The sequence below is a fragment of the Melospiza melodia genome, chromosome 7 (assembly GCF_035770615.1).
Source record: "Melospiza melodia melodia isolate bMelMel2 chromosome 7, bMelMel2.pri, whole genome shotgun sequence".
Classification (NCBI taxonomy): Eukaryota; Metazoa; Chordata; class Aves; order Passeriformes; family Passerellidae; genus Melospiza; species Melospiza melodia.
The window spans coordinates 27378278-27402537 of NC_086200.1; the positions used below are offsets into that span (position 1 = coordinate 27378278).

Here is a 24260-nt window from a genome sequence, read left to right on the forward strand (position 1 = left end):
ACATTGGGGCTCACAGAGCAGCAGGTGCCCTGCAGTAGCAGGTTGCCATGGAAATGCATCTGGCTGCTACAGAGGGCCTCAAGATACAAAATCTGACATCTGAGTGCTTTTCACAGAGCTCCAACCAAAACACAAGGAAAATGAGCTTGCCTAGGGCTGCCTTTTCCTGATGCTGGGGGCCAGCAGTGGCCTTAATTTACCCATTAAAATGGGTAAATTTCTGTGCTGTGGGATGGTGCTGTCCCAGGAGCCTGGTGCTGCTCCCTGTCTCATGTAGTCATTCCTTAAAAATTTCCTTTAAAAAAAAAAAAAGGAATGGGGGAATGCCAGACACAAAGAAACAAGCAGGTTATCATTACCTTAAAAAACCTTTTCAATGTCCTGTGTAAGAACTTTGCTTTCTCTTTTGATTTTTACAGGTTTTGAGAGAGAGAAGCTCTGTGAGTAATGGAGAAACTATCACCAGCCTCCCTATCAGTATTCCTCTGAGCACAGTGCAGCCCAATAAACTCCCTGTTAGTATCCCTCTGGCCAGCGTAGTCCTACCTAGCCGTGTTGAGAAGGTGGTGAGTAAGGGATTGTCAACACTTTCCATCCCTAAATAAAATCCCAGGGGTAGGAATGGGGTGCTGTGCCCCAGGATCCTCCTCAGGGTGGCTGCTGGGGGATGATCCTCTTGGATCCTGTGGATTTTTCCTCTCTTTTCTCTGTGGGGTGGAGGGAGGTTCAGCCAGAAAGGAGAGTAAATTAAATACCTCAGGAAAGCCTGGTCTGGAGTGTGTGTCTGGGTGAAAAGCCTGAGAGTTTGTGGCAGAGAATTGCATGTGTCAATTAGTTCTTAGCCCTGCTTTCTGCAGGAATATGAGGGAGAATTCTGTCTCAGTCACCTCAAAGCTGCCTATTCTCCTCACATGTGCAGGGTGAGCTTGAACAGCCCCTTGGGGCTGGGATCCCTCACTGCTCTCTAGCAGAAAGCCTCTTGGGTCATCTCTTTTGGAGATGTGACAAGTCCCTGCCTCTCTGAGTGGAGGAGGAGTTCAAAAAGGCCTGGTCCAGTTTGTGACACCATTTGTCACAGAAGTGCTGCAGCAGAGAGCTGAGAAGCATTTGCTGCTTTTGCTGAGAGCTCTGAGTTAGAATCCATCCATGACTTGTCTTTCTCTCCCATTTTGGGAAAGCTGGAGCTGCTTCACAGTATTGAACCCATTGCATTTTTCCAGCTGAAGACTTCTGGCTTTAGCAGAACCAGAGCCTGCTCAGCTCTGGGTGTCCTTAGGGCAGTGCCAGCCCTGGGTGGCACCTCCCTGTTTGTCACCTCCCAGGCTGCCATTTCACAGGTGTTTCCTCAGAGAATGTCCCAAAGAACATGGCCTGATGCACCTCATGTTCCCTTTGGGGTTGTTTTGGGAGCTTTGTGAGCACAGGACTGAGGACATGATACAACCACAGTGCCCTCTGTGCTGGTGCTGAGCCATTCCTGCTCCTGCAGAGCTCTCCTGAGTGTGAATATCCTGTGATGAGGAGCCTCCCTCTCTGCATGGTGCCTGCTCTGTGTGAGATACTACTGCAGCTTAATTAATCACTCATTTGGGGCTATAACCTGCTGATCCATGCTTTTCTCAAAACAAGCTGAATCTGGGGCACACAGGAAGCAGGGCCCCTTCCCAGGCAGATGTACTAATGCATGTGAATTTGGGGATTTCTGCTGCTGTTTCCTGAAATGCCCTTTTCTCTCCCCAGAGAAGCACACCCAGCCCAGTTCACCAGAGCAGAGACTCATCAACACTTGAAAAGCAGATTGGTGCTAGTTCTCATAATGGCATAAGCAATGCTGCTGGAAACAAGCCTCTGGCTTTGGCTACCTCAGGTAACAGCCTCACCTGTGCTCAGCTGCTCCTGCCTTGGGGCAGCACCCAAACACACCCAGATGAGTTTCCCAAGCACTTCTTGCCAGGTGCTGCAGGCCCTGGAGTGCTGGATAGCTCTGGGTGGGACCAGAAAGTCATGGATGATGCTCTGATGTGCATCTGGCATAAAGGGTTGGATTGATGTGCCTTTACCTGTAAATAAATAATTGCTTCTGTGAGTTCTGTGGGGATCCAAAGATTCCCACTGATTTATAGTATGGCAAACCTGCAGAGTGTCTGCAGCTGGTGACACAGCTGTGTCCTGAGCTGATCTGGCTATAAACGTTTTATTTTACACGGTCTTTAAATAGCAGAATGAGGTTATGGAGGTGCCTCGTGAGCAGCTGTAAAGGCACAACAACCTGGGTGGGAGAAGCTCAAATGGGAGAGGATGGGGATCCCTTTAGGTGCAGACATTGCTTCTGACTCCCTCATCCATGGAAATCATGGTCTTTAGCTACCCTGGGAATGTTGTGGGCCAGGAAAAGTAGGTTCTACAGCTGATCCCTCACCAAAGAGTGCTTTTGTTCTCAGTGTTTACCATCCTGAGGGGCTTGGGTTGTTTCAGTATTTGTTTTGCAAAGGGCTTGGCTGCTTTTATCTATAAAGCAAATGAAGTATTTAAAAAACCTTGTTGTAAACCATGTTGTTCCCTTCTGCCCTTTTCATTTAGAGAGCCCAGGCCATCCTAGAACCCTAAACCCATTTATGATACCCTGTGACAAATTCTGAATTCCTGTCACAAGATTCCTCCCTTGTGGGATTTTTCTGCCACTATGTCCTTGAAGGTCCCCTGTCACTCCCTAAGTCCCAGGCTTTCGCTGAATTTGGTGGAGGTGGGCTGTGTGGGTGGCAAAGTCCTTTTCTTTTTGGGGAAGGCAAGGACTGAGTCTGGCCATCCATTTCCTTGATGAAAGGCAGGAGTTGAGAGTAGAGGAGCCCTGATTAAAGAGGTGTAATAGTTCAAATAAAGCTGTAACTTGAATTCCATATAAAACTGGGAGGAGCCCGTGTTCTGTGGGTACCTCCATATAGCAGGTGAATTTTCCTGAACTGGCAAGAGAGCAGTGGAAGTCCCTAACCCCCAGCTGGCACCTCAGCACCCAAAGAGCCATGTGGAAAAGCAGCCCTGTGTTTTCCATGGAATCCAGGGCCACTGGCTGTCCTCCAGGCAGAGCTGGAATCCCTCCTGGCCCTCCCAGCCCTGTTCTCAGTGACCTCTCTTGCTCAGCCCCAGCAATGATCTATACTTTCCCTCTCAACAGGTTTTTCTTACTCTTCTGGCTCCGTGGCAGTCAATGGAAATCTTACAAACAGCCCAGCCCATCTTAACCATAGTGTTGATCAGGCAGCTCTGGACGACTCTGGGAGTCTCTTTAACTCTGTAGGGTCTCGGAGTTCCACTCCACAACATCCTTTGCTAATGATGAGGAACTCTGGGCAGAACTCCCCTGCTCAGCAGCACTCGAGCCCCCGCTTAGGTGGCCCGGCCCAGAGCCTGGCAGGGGGACTGCAGAGTGCAGAGGCTCAGAAGATCTTTGCCGAAGCAACAAAGGGGGACCCGCAGTGTGATGCAGCCTTTTCAGATGCCGAGAACGAGGCCAAGAGGAGAATCATCTTTACAATCTCTCCTAATACAGGACATGTAAAACAATCCCCTTGCAGCAAGCACAGCCCCGTGGCAGGCAGCTGCCAGGCCCACGGGCAGGACGGGAAGAAGCGGGGCCGGCGGAAGAGATCGAACCCGGGCAGCGCCAGCGGCAACGGCGCCGTCTCCCCGAAACGCAAAGCGCTGCCCTCGCTGGCCGGGCTCTTCACACAGCCCTCGGGGTCACCCCTCAACATCAACTCCATGGTAAGGGCACCAGATGGGCTCTGGGACAGCTCTGGGAGTGGGGGGTGGCTGTTACCTGTTCCCTGAAATAGGGGTGTCCTTGAGTCTCATAAACTCTTGGAGATCAAGGTAGCTCAGCCTCCTTAGAAGGCATAAAATCAACAGGCTTTTATGGTAGTGTTGGAAACAAAAAGTGTTGGTTTAGAGGGTGATGGCTGTTCCCTGAAATAGGGGTCTCCTTGAGTCTCATAAACTCTTGAAAATCAAGGTAGCTCAGCCTCCTTAGAAGGCATAAAATCAACAGGCTTTTATGGTAGTGTTGGAAACAAAAAGTGTTGGTTTAGAGGGTGATGGCTGTTCCCTGAAATAGGGGTCTCCTCGAGTCTCATAAACTCTTGGAGATCAAGATATCTCAGCTACCTTAGAAGTCATAAAATCAGCAGGATGGCTTTTGTGGTAGGGTTGGAAACAAAAGGTGTTTAGAGGGTGGTGGTTGTTATCTGTTCCCTTAAAGAATGGGTCTCCTCGAGTCTCATCAGCTCTTGGAGATCAAGGTAGCTCAGCTACCTTAGAAGGAATAAAATCAACAGGATTTGTGGTAGTGTTGGAAAGAAAAAGTGTTTGATTTAGAGGGTGGTTGCTGTTACCTGTTCCTTGAAATAGGGGTCTTCTCAAGCCAGATTTCATGAGCTCTTGGAGATTTATTTCAGACCCAAGATAGCTCAGCTACCTTAGAAGGTATAAAATGAACAGGATGGCTTCTGTGGTAGTGTTGGTTTAGAGGGTGGTTGCTGTTACCTGTTCCCAAAATATGGGTCTCCTTGAGTCTCATTAGGTTTTGGAGATCTATTTCACACTCAATATAGCTCAGCTACCTTAGAAGGCATAAATTCAACAAGATTTGTGGTAGTGTTGGAAACAAAAGTGTTTAGAGGTTGGTGGCTGTTACCTGTTCTCTGAAATATGGGATATCCCTGAAATATCTCCTTGAGCCAGGTCTCATAAGCTCTTGGAGATCTGTTTAACATTCAACATAGCTCAGCTACCTTAGAAGGCATAAAATCAACAGGATTTGTGGTAGAGTTGGAAACAAAAAGTGTTAGTTTAGAGGGTGGTTGCTGTTACCTCTTCCTTGAAATAGGGGTGTCCTTGAGCCAGGTCTCATAAGCTCTTGGAGATTTATTTCATACCCAAGACAGCTCAGCTACCTTGGAAGGCATGAAATCAGTAGGATGGCTTCTGTGGTAGTGCTGGAAACAAAAATTGTTGGTTTAGAGGGCGGTTGCTGTTACCTGTTCCCTGAAATATCTCCTTGAGCCAGGTCTCATAAGCTCTTGGAGATCTGTTTGACATTCAACATAGCACAGCTACCTTAGAGGGAATAAAATCAACAGGGTTTGTGGTAGTGTTGGAAACAGTGTTTAGAGGGTGGTGGCTGCTACCTGTTCCCTGAAATAAGGGTTTCCTCAAGTCTCATAAGCTCTTGGAGATCTATATCACACCCAAGACAGCTCAGCTACCTTAGAAGGCATAAAATCAACAGGATTTGTGGTAGCGCTGGAAACAAAAAGTGTTGGTTTAGAGGGTGGTTGCTGTTATCTGTTCCCTCTAATATGGGATATCCCTGAAATATCTCCTCAAGTTTCATAAGCTCTTGGAGATCTGTTTACCATTCAAGATAGCTCAGCTACCTTAGAAGGCATCAAATCAGTAGGATGTCTTCCATGGTAGTGTTGGAAAAAACAAGTGTTTAGAGGGTGGTGGCTGTTACCTGTTCCCTGAAATGTGAGTCTCCTCGAGTCTCATAAGCTCTTGGAGATTTATTTCACATCCAAGAGAGCTCAGTTACTTTAGAAGGCATAAAATCAGCAGGATGGCTTCTATGGTAGTGTTGGAAACAAAAAGGTTTTAATAAAAGGCAAAATAACAAAACTCTTTACAGATTAAAACCCAGCCAGGTGCAAGAGGCACTTTGCCCTTGGTAAAGCACTCCACAAATGCCATTATTTCTTTGTTCTCTTTTTTTCTGGTAAATTGCTCAGGTGGGCCTTTTTTGGCTTCTGTCCATTTAGCTATCCTTAAGTTTGAGGTGAAATCTCCCAAGTCCTATAAGATGTGTTTTTACCTAATAGAGGAGAGAAATTTCTGGGCTTTTTTCCTTTTTAAGGGGACAAATGAGAGTTTGGTCTCTCTGTCAACAGAGGGCACATTCCTATAGTTCCCCAGTGAGCATCTCCCATGGAAAAGCTGTGTGGGTGAACATTTAGGCAAGGCAGGCAAGTACACACACATCAAGCTCAGCAAAGAGAGGCAGAAGGGCCTTTTGTGTGCTGTGAAAAACACCTTCATTCTCCTGTGAAAATTTAAGGAGTTTAATAAAGGCAGGGTTTTCAGCTGTGAAAAACACCTTCACTCTGCTGTGAAAGTTTAAGTTTAATAAAGGACAATGGGAGACAAGGACCATGGAGCAAAGGTTGTTACAGCCAGGTGCATCTTGGCACTCAGCCTTTAGGGATACCCCTTAAATACCCTTTTTCTTACACCAGCCTGTTGCATATCCATAGACTCATATGCATATCAATAACTAGTTTACATATTCCAGGAACTATTTTACATGGCCCCTCCTTGGCTCTGCCTTTTTAGAGCATGCATGTTTCTTGGCTGTGATTTTGGTTCCTTTTCTTATATCACTTTCAATTTTTGGGCCTTGGTCCACACTTTTTCAGACAGCAGATGCTGATAACTGGCAGAACTGTACAGGTGTCCTGATGCTGTGTTCATTGGATGTTATCCCATCCAAGCAGGCATTTAAACACAAGCACACTGATATCAGCTATTTAACTACGATGTCTAAGCTTAATTAATACCAGAAACAAAAACTATATCTTTATAACAAAGATAACATCACACATATAAAATTCATTTTACTTTAACACCACGCGTATAAAATTCATTTTAATATCAGTGAAAAGCCAATATTATAATATGTATCTCTAACATATGGTCAGTTCCAGCAAGGTTTATTTCAGAGCACTGAAGGGGAACCAGAGACAAAAAACAAAGACAATGTTCTGTGCACAAGGTTTGGTAGGGAAGGCACAGGGGTGGCACAAAGGGCTCTGGCTTTCAGGGAAGATGGGGCTGGCCACCAGGGGTACCACAACCAAGGAGGAAACAGGGAAAGAAGAAACTAAAGAAAGTTGAGACTTGTGGGGGAAGGAGCTGGCATGGATCAGTGTTGGGCAAGATTCCATAGGGAAGTGTTTTCTGTCCACCCAGGTGGGGTAAACTCTATGGTAAGACTATGGTAAATCTCTCCAAGGCAAGGCTCTGGGTTTCCCTGAGGGGGAAGGAATCAGATGATTCCACAAGAGATAAGCTCCAGGCTCCCAGGCTGGAGCTGGAATTGCCATGAAGGCTCCTTGCAGCAATTCCTGCCTCTTGTTTTCACTAAGTTGGGGAACAGTTTGTGTATAAGCAGAACGTCTTCAAAGAGCTCTTTGCTGTCAGAGCATTAAAAATTAAAAATAATCTCTTCCCTCATGACAAAGAGCTTGTTTTTGCAGTGAAGTTGATTTTTGAGGCTGTAGATTCAATATTTTGAAAATAGTTTAAGCTAAGATTGACTAAACAGCAGAGGAGTGCCAGAAGCATATGGCATTCTTGCTAATGAAGCCAGCTAGAGAGTTGTGTGCATGTGATCCTGCAGTGGAGTTTGAGAAGGAAAGGTTTATCCCAGGTCGTCATTTCTGATGTCAAACATGAAATCTAAGAATGAAAATTAGCTATTTTTCCAAGTTACATTTAAGCTTTCACCTTAAAAAAAGGAGGAGGTGGAAGCCAGCAGCAGCAGTGCTAAACCAGCATCTGTTGGATGTCCCAGAGCAAGTTAAACCTGCATTTAAATCTTTATAAGATGCCTTTCCAAGTATACTCTCATGTGTAACTGCTTTCTTTCCTTTTCACCCAGGTCAATAACATTAACCAGCCCTTAGAAATAACAGCCATTTCCTCTCCTGAAAACTCCCTGAAGAACTCTCCTGTTCCTTACCAGGACAATGACCAGCCCCCAGTGCTGAAAAAAGAGAAGCCCCTGGTTCAGAGCAACGGTGTCCATTACTCCCCCCTGACATCGGATGACGAGCAGGGCTCTGAGGATGAGCACAATAGCAGCAGGTGAATGCACAGGCACAGTTTCAGGATAAGGTTTCTCTCAGGGCTGATAACGCTGCTCTCAGCAGCAGGGGTGTGTTTAAAGCCTCTTTGTTCTCCTTGCTTAAAGGCCCATCCCATTATGCCAAACCTCTTATGTGGCTGAAGCTGTGAACAGGGGAGGTATTCAGGCAGTAGAATGTGGGAAGCTGCTGTTGCTGCTGCTGTGTTTGCAAAGCTGGCAGGGTCTGGCCTTGGAGATAACTGCTGGAGAAATGACTGAGAGATGGAGGAGACTGAGGGGAGGCTCCTCGGGGGCTGCAGCTCCTCCCCAGGGCAGCCACAGGGGCAGGGGCTGAGCTCTGCTCTGGCACAGGGACAGGAGCCCAGCAAGGGCTGCAGCTGTGCCAGGCCTTGGCATGGAGCTCAGGGCAAGGTTCTGCCCCCCGAGGCTGCTGGGCACTGCCCAGGCTGCCCAGGGAATGGTGCCAAGGCTGCCAGAGCTGCAGGAGCTCCCAGGGCTGCTCAGGGTGGGGCTGTTGGGGTGGCTGGGCAGGGACAGGGGCTGGGATCAATGATCCCTGTGGGTCCCTTCCAACTCAAGATATTCTGGGATTTATTCCCTCAACCAGTGGGGCCAGGATTTCCCAGCTCATTTTCCCATTCTGGCAGCTGTGGGATTTCTGTTTGCTCTGCTTATCCAGGAAGGTGCTGCTGGCAGCCCCAAACCTGCCTGGTTTGCCCCTCTCCTCCCCTCAATTCATCAGGAATCAGGAGGGGGCTCAGCCTTGGCATGACAGGAGCCCAGGAGGGCCCTGGCACAGGGTGCCCAGAGCAGCTGGGGCTGCCCCTGGATCCCTGGCAGTGCCCAAGGCCAGGCTGGGCAGGGCTGGGAGCAGCCTGGGACAGTGCAAGGTGTCCCTGCCATGGCAGGGGTGGCACTGGATGAACTTTAAGGTCCCTCCCAACCCAAACCATCCTATGGTTCTGTGGAAAACAACCACTACAGTAAAGTGGTTCTACTTCTTGTTTTGAAACACAACAACAAAGTTCTCTGAACATGCACTAATCCTGTCAAAGAGCAGTAATTCTGTAATAGCTCCTGCCTCAAGTTTGTGTTGGGTTTTTGGATGCTTATAAATTCCTTTAGTAACACAAAACTGTGGGACTGAGTTGTATTTTACACTCTCTCATCTGATAAGACCTGATCGTGAGGAGTATAGATTGTGAGGGGAAATGTGCAACAGAAGATTTCCTATAGGTGCAATAACCTTTCTATTTTTCCACTAGAATTGAGAGGAAAATTGCAACAATATCATTGGAAAGCAAATCTCCACAGAAGACTGTTGAAAATGGTACGTGTGAGGAATGGGAATGGTTTGTGGCAAGGACTGGGCCTGGGATGGGTGAAGCTGACAGTCACTGGGATGTTTCTGCTGCTGGACCAAGTGTCATTCTTAATCATCATTAAGCCAAGTGGCTGCTAATTACAGATTTTGGGTCACTTCTTTCTGTAGTCAAAGGTCAGCAAAGATCTGACAAGTTTTTGCATTGACTCAGGGTTTGAGGAGGGATCTGTAGCACAAATATAGGGGGAAAAGGCGAGCAGTATTCTCAAACTTTTCCAGAGTGTTAAACTGAATTTTTAGGTGACTTCAGAAATATTTCTGCCTTTGGTTCAGAAATTGAATTAAAGACTGATAAAAGGGGGGTTTTGAAGGATTAAAAAGTGGATGCTGCCCAGAGAAAGGTCTGGATCACCAGGAGCAGCTGGGTGAGCTCAGCCTGGAGAAAAGGAGGCTCAGGGAGTCCTCACTCTCTTACAACTCCCTGACAGGAGGGTGCAGCAAAGGGAATGAGGCTCTGCTCCAACGAAACAAGGGACAGGACAGGGAAAAATGGCCTCAAGCTGTGCCAGGAGAGGTTTAGATTGGATATTGTGAGAATTTCTTCACTAAAAGGGTGGTCAGGCATTGGAAGGGGCCACCCAGGGGACTGGTAGAGTCACCATCCCTGGAAGTGTTCAGAATACCAATGGATGAGGCACCTGGGGACATGGTTTAGTGATGGACACGGTGGTGGGGCTGGTTGATGATTGAACTTGATGATCTTAACGACTCTCTGATTCTATAAACCCCATTCTCAAGGGGCAGATTGAGTGAATGCTGTTTATTGACATTTCTAAACCTTCCCCCCGCCCCATTTAGGTGGCAGCATATCGGGGAGGAAACAAGCACAAAGCAACGAGAACATGAACAGCAGCAAATGGAAATCGACTTTTTCACCGATATCTGACATCAACCTGACCAAAACCACCGACAGCCCCTTGCAGGCCGTGTCAGCTCTGAGCCAGAACTCCCTGTTTGCCTTCAGGCCTCCCTCCGAGGACGGGCTGCCCATGGACACCAAGGTGCCAGGACACCCCAGGAAGAGCCTGGCAGTGCCCTCGGACGGGCTGAGCCCTGGCACAAACCCCCCCAATGGCTTCAGCTACAACGGGGGCCTGTCCTCCGAGCTGGGCCTGCACGGCTTCATGGACGGCGCCGCTCTCCCTCACAAAGCTGGCGATGGCTCCAACTGCTCCCTGGGCTTCCCCTCGCAGCGAGGCAAGGACCTGGGGGTGTCAGACACCAACCTGTTCCTGAACAAGAGGCAGCTGGAAGCTCTGGGCACCAAGGGAGAAGAGCTGAGCCGGCCGGGGGTGAAGGGCAAGGAGCTGGGCGAGCTGAGCGCCCGAGCCGGGGGGGCTGTGGAGAAAAACTCAGTGCAGCACAACGGGAAGGTCGGCAAGGGAAGGGACCGAGACGTGGAGTTTAAAAACGGCCACAACCTTTTCATTTCTGCTGCTGTTTCGTCTGGTGGCCTTCTGAATGGTAAAAGCCTTTCTACTGCTGTTTCCTCAGCAGGGAACCCAGCGCCGTCTGTCCCGACGCACCATCCCTTCCTCAACACTCTGACCACTGGATCACAGTTCCCCCTCGGCCCCATGGCCTTGCAAGCAAACCTCAACTCGGTGACAAATTCCTCAGTATTGCAGTCCTTATTTAATTCAATGCCAGCTGCTGCCAGTCTGGTCCACGTGTCATCAGCTGCAACCAGACTGACTAATTCTCACACTATGGGGAACTTCTCTCCTGGGGTTACAGGTGGAACAGTTGGAGGTAGGCAGAACTCTTTCTCTGGTATAAGACAGGGCCTAAAGGAAAATCTGACACTGCCTCTCCAGGGGTGAAAGCCTTTCATTTCTACAGGATGCCAAGCAGATCTGTCCCACATAACCAGTCTCCTCTCTCTCTCTCTTTCTCTCTCTTGGAATTGCTAGGATGATTTCAGTTCCCTACAGTGAAATCTCATGAGCTTTGTCTGCTAGATGAGCTTGTTGTACCACCTTAATGAAACAATACACCCAGACTTTGTGATTGATTATGTTTGCTTGTTCAGATGTTGCTGTGTTGGAACCAACTTAGGTCTGCCTGCAGGTAACAGATTTGACTTGTCCTGGTACCATGTTAAGGATCTCTAAGTTGTCAACTTGAGTAAAGGTTGAGTTTAGGCCTTGAATGGATTTAGCATGATCCAGGAGGAGCAGAACATCAGAGGAGCTGGTGTTGGGAGTTCTGTAGCATTCTGGCCCTTGAATGGACATGAAGAGCATTTCTTGGCCAGGAAGGGCAATTCCATATGCACCTTGCACTTCTGGGATTCTGCACAGGCTTGGCTTCTGTGGCCCACACCGGGGACAAGCTGGCAGGACCAGAAGATAGGCTGGACCTGCCATCTCTAAGTGTCTAGGGCAGTTTTTCTGACCTGTCCATAATCATTCAGGCACCATGTCGGGAAATCCTAACTCTCACATCTCTCAGCACGTAGATTTGCTGGAATTACACCTCCCCTCTGCTGCCCTGTAAGTGGGGGAGCAGGAGGGTGGGGAGGGAAGAGCAGCACTTTGAGTCTTCAGATAAGCAACTCTAAAGATCACTTCTAATCTCATCAAAACTCTGCCTGTGTGGTATAGAAGTTACAGTTCTTGGGTCTGACCATTTTTCCTCGTGGCCTTTAGAGGTTGGCAGTAGGAAAGGTAAGTGGAACCTTTTGTACCTCCTGGCCTGCACCATTATCTCCTCATTGCTTGCTGCCTTCTCACGCTGCACATTTTTGTATGGGGCTGTGACTTATTATAATTTTGCTTTTGTTTGTTTGTTTATTTTCCTTTTTTTGTTTTGTTATGTTTCTCTTGTCACTTGAGACTGTACAAAGGCCATCTGTTGAAGCTGAGTTTTTCTCTCCTGTTTGCAGGTATTTTTAACCATGCGGTGCCTTCTGCCTCCTCTCCTCATCAGTTTGGAGCCAGTTTCAGCAGCAGTGCTGTCTCTAGCAGCACCGTGCTAAGCTTAAACCCTCTGCAGGCTGTTGCCAGCACCTCATCCTCATCCTTCCCACCCTCTTCCTCTAATTTAGTAACATCTAGTGAGACTAGACCTGCTCAGCACCTCAACAGAGCTCCAGTGCAATCTGTCTTCCACCCCCCTCCACCTCCTCCTAACGTGTCCTTGCCTCCCCCTCCTCCTTTACTCGCTTCTAACTCCGAGCCTGCTCTCCTGCAGAACCTGCCCTCCATCCCTCCTGGCGAGACGTTCCTGCCCTCCTCCTCCTCCTCCTCCTCTTCCTCTGTCCAGTCTAACTCTTCTTTGTCTCTCAAACTGGCTTCTCTCCAGCACAAACCCTCCCGCCCCTCCTTTACCGTGCACCACCCGCCCCTGCCCCGCGTGCTCCCGCAGCCCAACGCCGCTGGCACGGCCGCTATGTGGGTGACCCTTGGCATGCAGCCTCCTTATGCTTCGCACCTTTCGGGGGTTAAGCCACGATAAAGAGCTTGCTTAGCTAACAGTTCTTGTTTTGTAAGGTAAGGCCAGACACAAAACCAGAGGAGTTTGCGGGCGAGATGCTCACTTGACGCTTCTTCCTTTGCAGAGAGAGAGAGAGGTCGGGGCCGGGGCTCCGTGAAACAGGAACGTCTGAAACGGGGAAAATGTGCCCTAAAATGGGGGAGAGAAACCTCTGAAATGGGGAGAGGAATCTCTAACATGTCCAGATTGAAATCTCTAACATGTCCAGATTGAAATCTCCAAAATGTGCGGATTGAAATCTCTAAAATGTGGGGAGCGAATCAGCTGGTGGCAGAGGATGGGGAAAATGAGCCCTAAAATGGGGGAGAGAAACCTCTGAAATGGGGGAGAGAAACCTCTGAAATGGGGAGAGGAATCTCTAAAATGTGGGGATTGAAATCTCTGAAATGTGGAGATTGGAATCTCTAAAATGGGGATTGAAATCTCTAAAATGTGGGGATTGAAATCTCTAAAACGGGGATTGGAATCTCTAAAATGCGGGATTCAAATCTCTAAAATGTGAGGATTGAAATCTCTAAAATGTCTGGATTGAAATATCTGAAATATGGAGGTTTGAAATCTCTAAAATGTGACCATTGAAATCTCTAAAATGGGGATTGGAATCTCTAAAATGTGAGGATTGAAATCTCTAAAATGGAGATTGAAATCTCTAAAATGTGGGGATTGACATCTCTAAAATGTGAAGATTGAAATCTCTAAAATGGAGATTGAAATCTCTAAAATGTGGGGATTGACATCTCTAAAATGTGGGGATTGAAATCTCTAAAATGTGGGGATTGACATCTCTAAAATGTGGGGATTGAAATCTCTAAAATGTTGGGATTTAAATCTCTAAAATGTGGGGATTGGAATCTCTAAAATGGGGATTAAAATATCTAAAATAGGGATTGTAATCTCTAAAATGTGGCGATTGAAATCTCTAAACTGTGGGCAGCAAATCAGAGGATGGTGGCAGAGGATGGGAAGTGTTGGTGCTCTCTGTTCTGGGAGTCAGGATTTCTCGACAAAAAGTGCTCACAGGGGTAACTCTGCTCTGGCTCAGGGTTATGTTCAGGCTGAGGTCTCTTCATAGGAAGAGAAAATGTTCTTTCTGGAGGTAGCCACAGGAGGAAATGTCTATTTTTCATGTGATTTTATACAGTTTTTGGAAGTGAGTGTTGCCCATCTGATCCCCCTCCCCTCTTGCACAGCCTGTTTATCCCAAACCAGTCCTTGTCTGTAGCACTGAGGTGCCCAAAGGTGCCTCTTTGTGACTCTGTGTGACAATGTGGTGGTCAGTAAAAACTGCCAGTCAACAACAGCTGCTCTAAATGGTCATAAAGTCAACAATCTCTGGGTTATAAACTTCAGCTTTGCTTGGAGAGCAAATTCCCTGGGCCTGCAGTGCAGTCAGTGTCCCTGCATCACTGGAAACACAAGCACAGGCAGCAGAGAGGGGCTGTGACTCCCCTGTCACTTCCCTGTGCTGGACTTGCTGCCAGGGCCAGCAGGAACAGCCCCAGCAGATGTTTTATTTTTGCTCACAAGCCCTGGGAGCACAGGGAATGTGCAGGGGGCAGTGGGCTCCACTCTCCACAAAGGCTGGAGGAGCTTCTGGAGGCTGTGTGCATTTCTCCTGCAGCAGGTATTGATTGAACTGTCTCCAGAATAAACTGTACCACCACAGAGCTGGGTCCTGTGGTCAATGCAAACACTCTGTGGCAATCCTGCTGTACCAAACTCGTGCTTGCCAAGTGCATCCAAGTGTGCCCAGCCCCAGAGCTGGCTCCCTGCTTTCCTTGTAGGTCTGTGATGTTGTTGCTGTCCACTGGTACCAAAGCTACAAACGTGGTTGAACACACTTTGCTGCTTTATAAAACTCGATTACAACACACCTGAGAGAGCCTCTGTGCATTGTGTGTAGTGTTTTCCTCATCAAATTCCTCCTCAGACACCACAAAACCCCTGGTTAGGCTTTTGGGAGGCACGTAAGTATTGCCAGGTCCTTCCCTGCAGGAAAGGGAGGCTGAGGAAAGGATTTGTGTGCCAGCAGAGAGGTGGGCATGGAAAAAAACCCCAAACAGAGAGAGGATGGGGATGGAGGAAGATGGGGATGATGAGGAGGGTCTCTATTGGAATTACCTGGAACTGAGACCATGCTGGACTAGGATCCATCAGGTATGACAGTCCCTGTCACTGGAAAATACTGAAAATAAGAGGCAAAGCACAAAAGGGACTGGTAGAAAAATATCTGGGTGTCAAAGGTGGGTGATGGAGCACAGGAGCAGAACTGATGGTGCCTGAGGTGGTTGTGATCCCAAGCCCTGTGACTTGAAGCCAAGGGATTTGAGCATTGCCCTTGATTTCAGTGGAATAGAAATGGGTTCAGATGTGGAACCAGGAATTGGGGACTGAAATAATCTGCTTTGCTTCTGTGCTGGGAGAGCTGGGGGTGCTCACCTGGACAGGAGAAGGCTCCAGGGACACCTCAGAGCCCCTTTTGGGGCCTGAAGGGGCTCCAGGAGAGCTGCAGAGGGACTGGGGACAAGGCCTGCAGGGACAGACACAGGGAATGGCTCCCACTGCCACAGGGCAGGGCTGGGTGGGAGATTGGGAATCAGGAATTGTGGAATCCATCCCTGGAATGGATTTCCCAGAGCAGCTGTGGCTGCCCCTGGATCCCTGGCAGTGCCCAAGCCAGGCTGGGCAGGGCTTGGGAGCAGCCTGGGACAGTGGGAGGTGTCCCTGCCACGGCAGGGGTGGCACTGGATGGGCTTTGAGGTCCCTTCCAACCATGTCCTCCCCCACAATAATAACAAAAAAAGCAGATTAACTTACTATAAAAAGGTGAAATACTGAGGGGGAAAATACCTTTTTTACTCTTTTTCCCCTCACTTGATTTCAGTCCCATAGGACAGAGTTCAACACAGCTTGAAAAACTTCAGCATTTGAGGGGCCTCACATCCCTTGGAACATCCATCCCTTCCTCTAATGGGGATTGGGGCAAGATTTTCTTCATCTGAGGAGGTCTTGGAGCAATGTAGGAATGACTGACACATCTAACAACACAGCAGATTTTTGCCTTTTATTTAGATGAGTCTCTTCCTCTCCTCCTGTTGTGCAGGTAACTAGGATTTCTACCTCAACCCCAATGTGACCTATGCAAGGACAACGTGGACCAACTTCACTCGGCTTCCACTGAAAGGTGCTCACCTGGCCTGTGCAGGGGTTCTACTCTTACTACTGGACAAAATAAAAAACCATAAAAAAAAAGACCTAAACAACAGAGCAAACATTTACTGTGAATCTGACTAAAAAAAAAGGAAAAAAAAAGGAAAAAAAGGCAAAAAAAAAATAAGGCAAAAGAAATGCTTAAAGCTCCAGTTTGTATTGTTGATAGTTTAGATAAAGTATTTATCTTTTTTTTAAAGTGAAAACAATTTTGACTTATTTTATTCACCTAGATTCATAAATACAAGTTATTATTATTAAATTCTCTGAATACTAAAGGACTGGCACACCAGCAGAGATGTAAAAGAGCCTCCTCGGTGCTATTTTGTCCGTCAGAACTGTGCCTCTGGTTTGAATCCTTGGTGCTGATTTCGGGGGGTTGACCAATGCCAAACCCAGTTTTTAAAGGTCTGCAGATTATTTATTCCCCTGCCTGTGTTCATATCCCAAACTCCTCTTGGTTGGCAGCAGGGCTGACAGAGGAAGGAATTTGAGCCAGGCCGTTTTTACCTGGGTGGGTTTTAATTGAGTTTGTGACTAACGAGGGCTCTGTGGAGCAGCCTGGGCAGGCACAGCTGGAGCAGGAGGAATCCAAGTCCTGCCCCCATCCCAGCTCCTTCCCTGGGCCATCTAGTGGTGCTGGGGTCACTGTGAATTTTGGTAGCTGGTCTGGTAATGCTTTTTGGGGCTGGCCTTGGTGTTTGAGCAGGTTCTGGTGCTCTGGGAAGGTTGAACGTTGTGTTTGTGTCCTGCTGCAGGCTGCAGACTTTGCTCAGCTCGTTGTTCTTTCCTTCCAAGCACAACAGGTTTCCTTGGTAGGGATTTGATACTTGACAAGGTGCATTTTGCTTTTGTGTTCCTTTGCTTTTCAGTAGGTTTTTGACTGGTAGTTCACAAAAACACCCTGAGCTGAGCCTGTGCTGTCCCTGTCCCCCTGCGTCGTGACCCGGTGCCGTGTGTGCAGGAAGGGCTGATTTTATAGAGCTGTGCTGAAAACTTCTGAGTTTTTATGCTTTATTTCCTTTGGTTTTAGTTTGTACAATGCACAATGAACCTGTAAAAAACTTATTTATTCAAGTGCACAAAGTGAGGAGGAGAAGGAGGATCCATTGAAGTAGAAGTCAGCCTGGTCTGAGTTCAGGCCGGGCCAAGCACCAATTAACAATATCACAGTAGAAAGGGGATTGCAACAGCAAAATGGCTGGAAAAAAAAATCACATTCAGGCTTTGGAAAACACTTCCCTGGTGCTCAGAGGGGCAGCACTGGCTTTAAATCCCCTCTAATGATCCCTGGTGGGTCTCTTACTGCAGCATCAGGCACTGCAGGAGCCCCTTGGAGCCCCCCAGGGTCACAGAGCTGCTCTGGATTTGGGGTCAGTGGGGTCCCTGTGCCCTCCTGGCTCTGGATTTGGAGTCAGTGGGGTCCCTGTGCCCCCCTGGCTCTGGATTTGGGGTCAGTGGGGTCCCTGTGCCCTCCTGGGCTCTGGATTTGGGGTCAGTGGGGGTCCCTGTGCCCTCCTGGGCTCTGGATTTGGGGTCAGTGGGGTCCCTGTGCCCTCCTGGGCTCTCGTGGTGCCCAGCAGGGTTGGGGGTGCTGGAGGGGCTCAGGGGCTGCAGCAGCTCCTCCCTCTGCAGGTTCAGCTCTGAGCCTCACCCTGGGCACTCTTGGGGAAGGTTTAGGACCAGGTTCAGTCTTAGGGAAGGTTTAGGACCAGGTTCAGTTGTCCTGTGGCTTCCTGGCTGTGTCTTCCATGGCAGCCTCTGTGCAGCCTCTGGCTCTGGCTTTGCCTCCTTATCCTCTGCCCTGGGAGTTGGGGGCACTTTGGAGTCTCTGCTTTGTGTCCTGCTGAGGGTCTGGCAGCTCGAGGAGAGCCTGGGGAAGGGCAGGAATGCTCAGGGGGTGAGAGGAACATCAGTAGCTTCTCGTAGGAGCCAAACACAGTGAAAGTCCTGGAATCCAGGAGCACAGTAACCCAGGTGTTGTGCAGCTGGGAGTTGGGCAGCTCCAGCTTCTGCCCCAGCACCCAGCAGAGTGCTGAGGCCCCTGGAGACTGCAAATGAGTGATTGCTGGAGGGGCAGCAGCCTTAATTAATTTCCTAATTCCCTCTCCCCCATGGTTTATATCTCTGGTGAAAGAGAGAGAGGAGGAAATTGAAGTGGAAGCTTTTCAGATCCTTTCCTGCAGAGGGACCAGGATTTGGTGTCCTTTGGAGCTCTTGTGCTTCCCTTCACCTCCAACCACAGAGATCCTGGAAGAAAACTCAGCTGCCACCCCTGTCCTGGCTTGGGCAGTGCCCAGGGCACTGCCAGGATTGTGTTGGAGGAGGAACCAGCCCAGAGATCCCATGGACAACAGGCCTGTGTCACCTGTGTCACCCGTGTCACCCTCCCTGCTTGCTGAGGAGGGACAGATCCTTTGGGAATGAGGTGCTCTACATCATCAGAGCTGTCAGAGCTCAGGGTGGCCTGGCCACTGTCCCCTCCCAGCTGGACTCACTGATCTGACAGATCTTTCCCAACCTGAACCATTCTGTGATTCCAGGAGCCTTTGGAGCCCTGGGTGAGGAGTTTGTCCCCTGCTCTTTGCTGGCTGCTGTGGGAAAGCAAAGCCTGGCTGTGCCTCAGTGTCACCTCTGTCACCCAGCGCAGGGCAGGCTCAGGAATGGCAGCACAGCCCCTGGAGCTCAGCACAGCTGGCACTGAGCCTCTGCCACCCCCAGGAGCTTTGGCTCTGTGACTCTCCAGATGTCACCCAGGAAGGGGAGCAGAGCCAGGAGTGAATCTTTGGAGTTCCTGCAAAGGATCCAGTCTGGCTGAGCCTCATCTTCCCCCTGCCTGTGCTGGCATCCTCCCCCAGTGCCCTCTGTGCCCACTCTGGGGGTTCTGGAGCTGCCCAGCCCTGCTGGTGTCCCCAGGCCCTGCCCTGTGGCTGTTCCTGGCTGTGATTCCCAGGTTGTGCTTCCAGCTGGGCCCTGCTCAGCACTGAGGGGAGCCCAGGGGGCACTTTGGGGTTGGTGCCTGAGCTCTGGCTGAGCTGGGAGATGTTCTTGCCAAGAGATTCCTGGTTTTGTCTTCCCCCTCCCTGACCTTTCATTGCTTTGCCATGATCTGGGGCAAGCTCTGCTTAAAATCTTGGACTCACAGAACATCCTGAGTTGGAAGAGACCTGGAGGCTCATCAAGTCCAGCTCCTGGCCAGTCTCTCACTGCTCTGTCTGCACTTTGGGAAGAGCTCTCACCTGCCTGGATCCATGTGGCCACAGCTGTGACCCCACTGCTGCAACCCCGAGCCAGGAGCTGAAACCTGTTTGCAATAATTGAAGATTTTTGGAGCAATCAAAGCCAAACAGTTCCAACAAAGAGAATTTCTCCTGCTGGGGCTGGGTCCAGTCCTTGTGGGGCTGTCACAATTCCAGCTCCTCCAGGCCCCTGCTGCCAGCAAAGGACTCGCCAGGAGGCAAAATCACATCTTGGAGCAAATCTGCTGCAAAAAACTGGAACTTCCTGAGTGCTGTGCTGAGGAAAACCTGTCCCTGCTGCTGAATGTCAGCCTTGAGGAACAAGAATTCTGTGGGCTCTTCCTTTCCTGGGCTTTTGCCACCTCAGGCTCTCCAGGCCCAGTCCCCTGGGAGCCCCAGTGCTGGGAGGGCTCCCAGGGCACTGCACCTAAATTTGGGATGTGCTGCAGATGAGGAATTCAGCAGCAATTCTTCTGGGGACACCCAGCAGCTGGAATTGCTGAGGGGAGACCTTGCTGAGGATGGGGAGCTGGATCTGAGCTGGTGCAGGGGACAAAGGGAGTGGAGCTGTCCCTCCATCCCCTCCAGGCTTGGCACACACGGGGCTGTTCCCTGCAGGATCAGTCTGGAGCATCTTCACCTCCCTGCAGCTGTGGCTGCAATGGGAGAGAGGAGGGAAAGCAGCTTTGGGGGAGTACAGCTCATCCTCACTCTCCTGGCATCTCCAGCTCCTTCTGATCACCAGGAATCTGTGTCTCCTCAACCACACAGATCAGAAATTCTTGTGCTTCCATCTCTTTACCTTCCTTGCTGTTGGCAGCACTTCATCTTCCAGTGCAGGCTCTGTGCTCCCTCTGCTCCTGGCTGGGCTCTGGGCTCAGCCTGGCACAAGAAATGGAATTTCCCCTCATTGCTGGGATCAAACTGAGCTTGGAGGGTCTGTCTGGGATCAGTCCCTGAGGTCCAGGCAGGAAGGTGACATCCCTTGCTCATGAATGGATTTACTCATCTCTTCTTGAATCCAGAGATTGCAAATCCCCAGGACTGGTCACTCCTTAGAGTGAAACTCGCCCAGCTCTGGGTCACACTCAGTTCAGCTGAGTCACTTTCTCCTTTCTTGAGTCAAATTTAATCCTTGAGGAGTTGATTTGAGCAATTGCAGCCTGGGAGGGGAGAGGTTTCCAGTCTGCTCAGCTCTTCCATCCCACCAGGGAACCTGTCCAAATTATTGCTGCAGGGCTGCTTGGGGCTGTGTCCCTGCCCTCACCCTGGGGACAGATTTCCCTCTGACACGTCTGCTGGGGTCACTTCAGCCTTCTTTGGCTTCTTAAATGACTTTATTGGTGCTTTCCAATCTTCCCAAACTGTTCTGATTCTGTTCAGACACATCTGGGAGGAGATGGGTGAGAGCCTCACTGCAGCTCCTGCACCCTCACCCATCTCTGGGTGCCACAGCTCAGGTGCTCCCCAGCACGGTGAATTCACTGCCTGTGCTCACTGATCCCATCTCAGCCCAGCACCTGGATCCTCCTGCTCTGCTGGGCTGCCCCTTCCAGGGCCTTTCCTGTGGCCATGGGCAGGCAGCCCTGGTTTGGTTCTCTCTTGTTTGGTTCTCTCTGGGCTTTGGTTCTCTCTGGGCTTTGGTTCTTGCTGGGCTTTGGTTCTTGCTGGGGTTGTGTGTTCAGCATCTGCCACCATGGATTTTTTTCCACTTGGAAGAGAGTCCAGGTGCCAGGGTGGTGCCAGGGGGTGGTGCCAGGGACAGTCCCAGTCCCAGCAGTGCAGAGCTGCTGGGGACACCCAGCCCTGGCTCAGGAAGGGGACAGGAGGGGACAGTCAGTGCTTCCAGCTCCTCTGGGTCCCTTCAGGGCCCTCTTTGGCATTGGGGATCTGCGCCCCCTGTGCCCCCTGTGCCCCCTGTGCCCAGGGGTGCTCTGGCTCCCCTGCCCTGCTCCAGCTCCTCCTGATTGGACTCCCAGTGCTGGGAGCTGCTCTCAGGCTGTTGTTGATGGGGATCCCCTCCCTGCTCAGCCCTCCCTGGGCCTTTCCTGCCCCCCTGAGCCCTGGGGTCACCTGCAGGTCCTGGCTCAGGGTCCCTGTGCCCTGGAGCTGCCATCCCCAGCTCTGGGGTTCTGTCACTGGTGCTGAGGTGGCTTTGCTTGGTCACATCCTGTGTGACCCCTTTGATTTTGGTGCTGGAATTCTCCCTCTGCCCCAGGCCCTGGAAACCTGAGGGGTCTCTGTGGATTTTGTCCTGGATAACCCCACCCTGGAATGATCCCAACTCCCGTGGAAAATTCTGATTTTCTTGTTTTGCCTGAGCCCAAAGCACAGAGGGGATTCAGGGCTGGGAGCAGGGGAGGGCCTTGGACAGGGCTGTGAACCCAAAAAGCTTTTGGGGAGCAGAAACTTCACAGTGTTTTTGTGAACTATCTTTGCAGCACTGAGGAAAAATCACAGGAATTGGAGTTTTGGGAGTACAGATGTGCAGTCAGTGTATGAATATTTGAAATCTTACTGGTTTTAAAGGTTTATTTCCTTTTTTTTTTTTTTTTTTTTTGCTCCATTTCCATTTTCCGCTCCATTTGCGGGTCAGGTTTTCACTAAAAGCTGTTTCAAAATGTTGTTGTGCCATATTTTATTTATCCTTCTACATTATAAATATATAAATATATATTTAGACTGAATATTGCATTGAAAGATGCTGTTATTGGGAACTTCAGGGTTTAAACCCAAGACAAAAAAAAAAAAAAATTGGGAAATAATTCTCCAGTGTTTTTACTGTTTGGGATCCTCTTCCTGAAGAGGTTCCTTGAGTTCTTTATGGTGTAAAAACAAACTCTCATCTGAAAATTCCAAGTTTGACGATGCTAACCCTGAAGTTCTCAGGTTTGTGATCCTTTGGCTTTCTCAAGGTACATCTGGTTGCTTTTCTGGTGCAGTCAAATAATATTTTTAAAAAGGTTTTGTCTCTGGAGTTATTGAGGAAAAGGTGGAATGGGTTGATCCATCCTGCTTGGCTTTTTAACCTATTAATCTTTGAAGTGATCGATTTCCAATTAAAACCCAACTTTTTAGGTCTCTGTTCTACTTAAACTTCTTAGGAGTGAGAGCCTGCCCTCGCTGAGTGGGACTTGGATGGGGAAAGCAGTAGATGATGAGGTTGCTGTTGCTCAGGAATTGATTAGTAAACTTTTAACTACTAATAAAAATCCATTTTTCAATGGATTTTTAGAAAAACCCATTTTCTTAGGACAGTGATATGGGATGTTTCCTAGTGAATAGGAATTAGTTTATATAGTTTAGCCTATTAAACTGAATTATTTAAAATTCAAACTTCCCCTAATTTATCTTTTTTTTTTGGGTTTTTTTTTTTTTTTTTTTTTGGTTGGTTTGTTTTTGGAATTTATTTTTTTTTTATACTGGTAAGTTGTTCTGTCATTCCTTTCATTCCTGCCTAGCAGTAGTGTGAATTCTGGTGTGTATATATGTATGTATAATATATATATTTCCACCCAGCCTTTCTAATTCTCCACAATGTAAGAGTTAGTTTTTGCTCCCCTCCCTCCACTTAATTTCTTGTGTCTCCCTTGATTTGTAATTGAAATGATGCTTTGAAGTTTTGTCTTTATATTAAAGTGTCTGTATTTTAATACACCGAGCTCGTGTGGACTTTCACTGCCTCAGAGAGTCAGGAGGGAAATGGGATTTGGGGTTTTTGAGGGGGCACAGAGGGATTTGGGGTTTGTGGGGGCACAGAGGGATTTGGGGTTTTTGGGGGCACAGAGGGATTTGGGGTTTGTGGGGGCTCAGGGATTTGGGGTTTTATGGGGGGCACAGAGGGATTTGGGGTTTTATGGGAGCACAGAGGGATTTGGGGTTTTATGGGGGCACAGAGGGATTTGGGGTTTGTGGGGGCACAGAGGGATTTGGGGTTTTTGAGGGGGCTCAGAGGGATTTGGGGTTTGTGGGGGCTCAGAGGGATTTGGGGTTTGTGGGGGCACAGAGGGATTTGGGGTTTTATGGGGGCACAGAGGGATTTGGGGTTTGTGGGGGCACAGAGGGATTTGGGGTTTTATGGGGGGGCACAGAGGGATTTGGGGTATTATGGGGGGCACAGAGGGATTTGGGGTTTTGTGGGAGCACAGAGGGATTTGGGGTTTTTGGGGCACAGAGGGATTTGGGGTTTTGGGGGCACAGAGGGATTTGGGGTTTTTGAGGGGGCACAGAGGGATTTGGGGTTTTTGAGGGGGCACAGAGGGATTTGGGGTTTGTGGGGGCTCAGAGGGATTTGGGGTTTTTGAGGGGGCTCAGAGGGATTTGGGGTTTTTGTGGGGGCACAGAGGGATTTGGGGTTTTTGAGGGGGCTCAGAGGGATTTGGGGTTTTTGTGGGGGCACAGAGGGATTTGGGGTTTTTGGGGGCACAGAGGGATTTGGGGTTTTTGGGGGCACAGAGGGATTTGGGGTTTTTGAGGGGGCACAGAGGGATCCCTGAACCAGGCAGCACCTTCAGCTTTGGGGTTTGGGGATCCCATTGAGGGTTTGGGGATCCTGTGCTGGCACTGGGGAGGGACAGCAGGGCCTGGGACAGCTCTGGGGCCATCAAGGGACATTGAGGGGCTGGGGGTGTCCAGGGGAGGGAATGGAGCTGGGGAAGGGTCTGGAGCTCCAGGAGAGGCTGAGGGAGCTGGGAAGGGGCTCAGCCTGGAGAAAAGGAGGCTCAGGGGGGACCTTGTGGCTCTGCACAGCTCCTGACAGGGAACAGGGACAGGAGGAGAGGGAACGGCCTCAGGCTGGGCCAGGGAGGGTTTAGATCGGAAATTGGGACAATTTCTTCACTCACTGAAAGGTTTGAGAAGCAAAACCAGGGTAGGAGTGGAGTCACCAGCCCCAGGAGTGTTGGAACAAAGTGTGGCTGTGGCACTTGGGGACACAGGGCAGTGGTGGCCATGGCAGTGCTTGGACTCAATTTTTTAGAGATCTTTTCCAACCTAAACTTCCATGATTCCC

The 24260-nt window shown here is 49.4% G+C and overlaps 1 protein-coding gene across 6 annotated transcripts in view; it reads left to right on the forward strand.

The window, feature by feature from the left end:
• The window catches only part of DOT1L (DOT1 like histone lysine methyltransferase), a 94708-nt gene extending 71798 nt beyond the window's left edge, over positions 1-22910 (forward strand). The window contains exons 22-29 of one of the 6 annotated variants that reach the window (XM_063160855.1): positions 420-566; positions 1741-1867; positions 3173-3762; positions 7712-7917; positions 9184-9248; positions 10101-11054; positions 12190-12796; positions 15904-22910. In XM_063160855.1, coding sequence (XP_063016925.1) covers positions 420-566; positions 1741-1867; positions 3173-3762; positions 7712-7917; positions 9184-9248; positions 10101-11054; positions 12190-12761 — 2661 coding nt within the window. In that variant the 3' untranslated portion in view covers positions 12762-12796; positions 15904-22910. Of the gene's footprint in view, positions 1-419; positions 567-1740; positions 1868-3172; positions 3763-7711; positions 7918-9183; positions 9249-10100; positions 11055-12189; positions 13378-15903 lie in introns of those variants that run through there. The other 5 variants (XM_063160860.1, XM_063160861.1, XM_063160858.1 and 2 more) reach the window with 5 other exon arrangements.
• The last annotated feature ends 1350 nt before the right edge of the window (positions 22911-24260 follow it).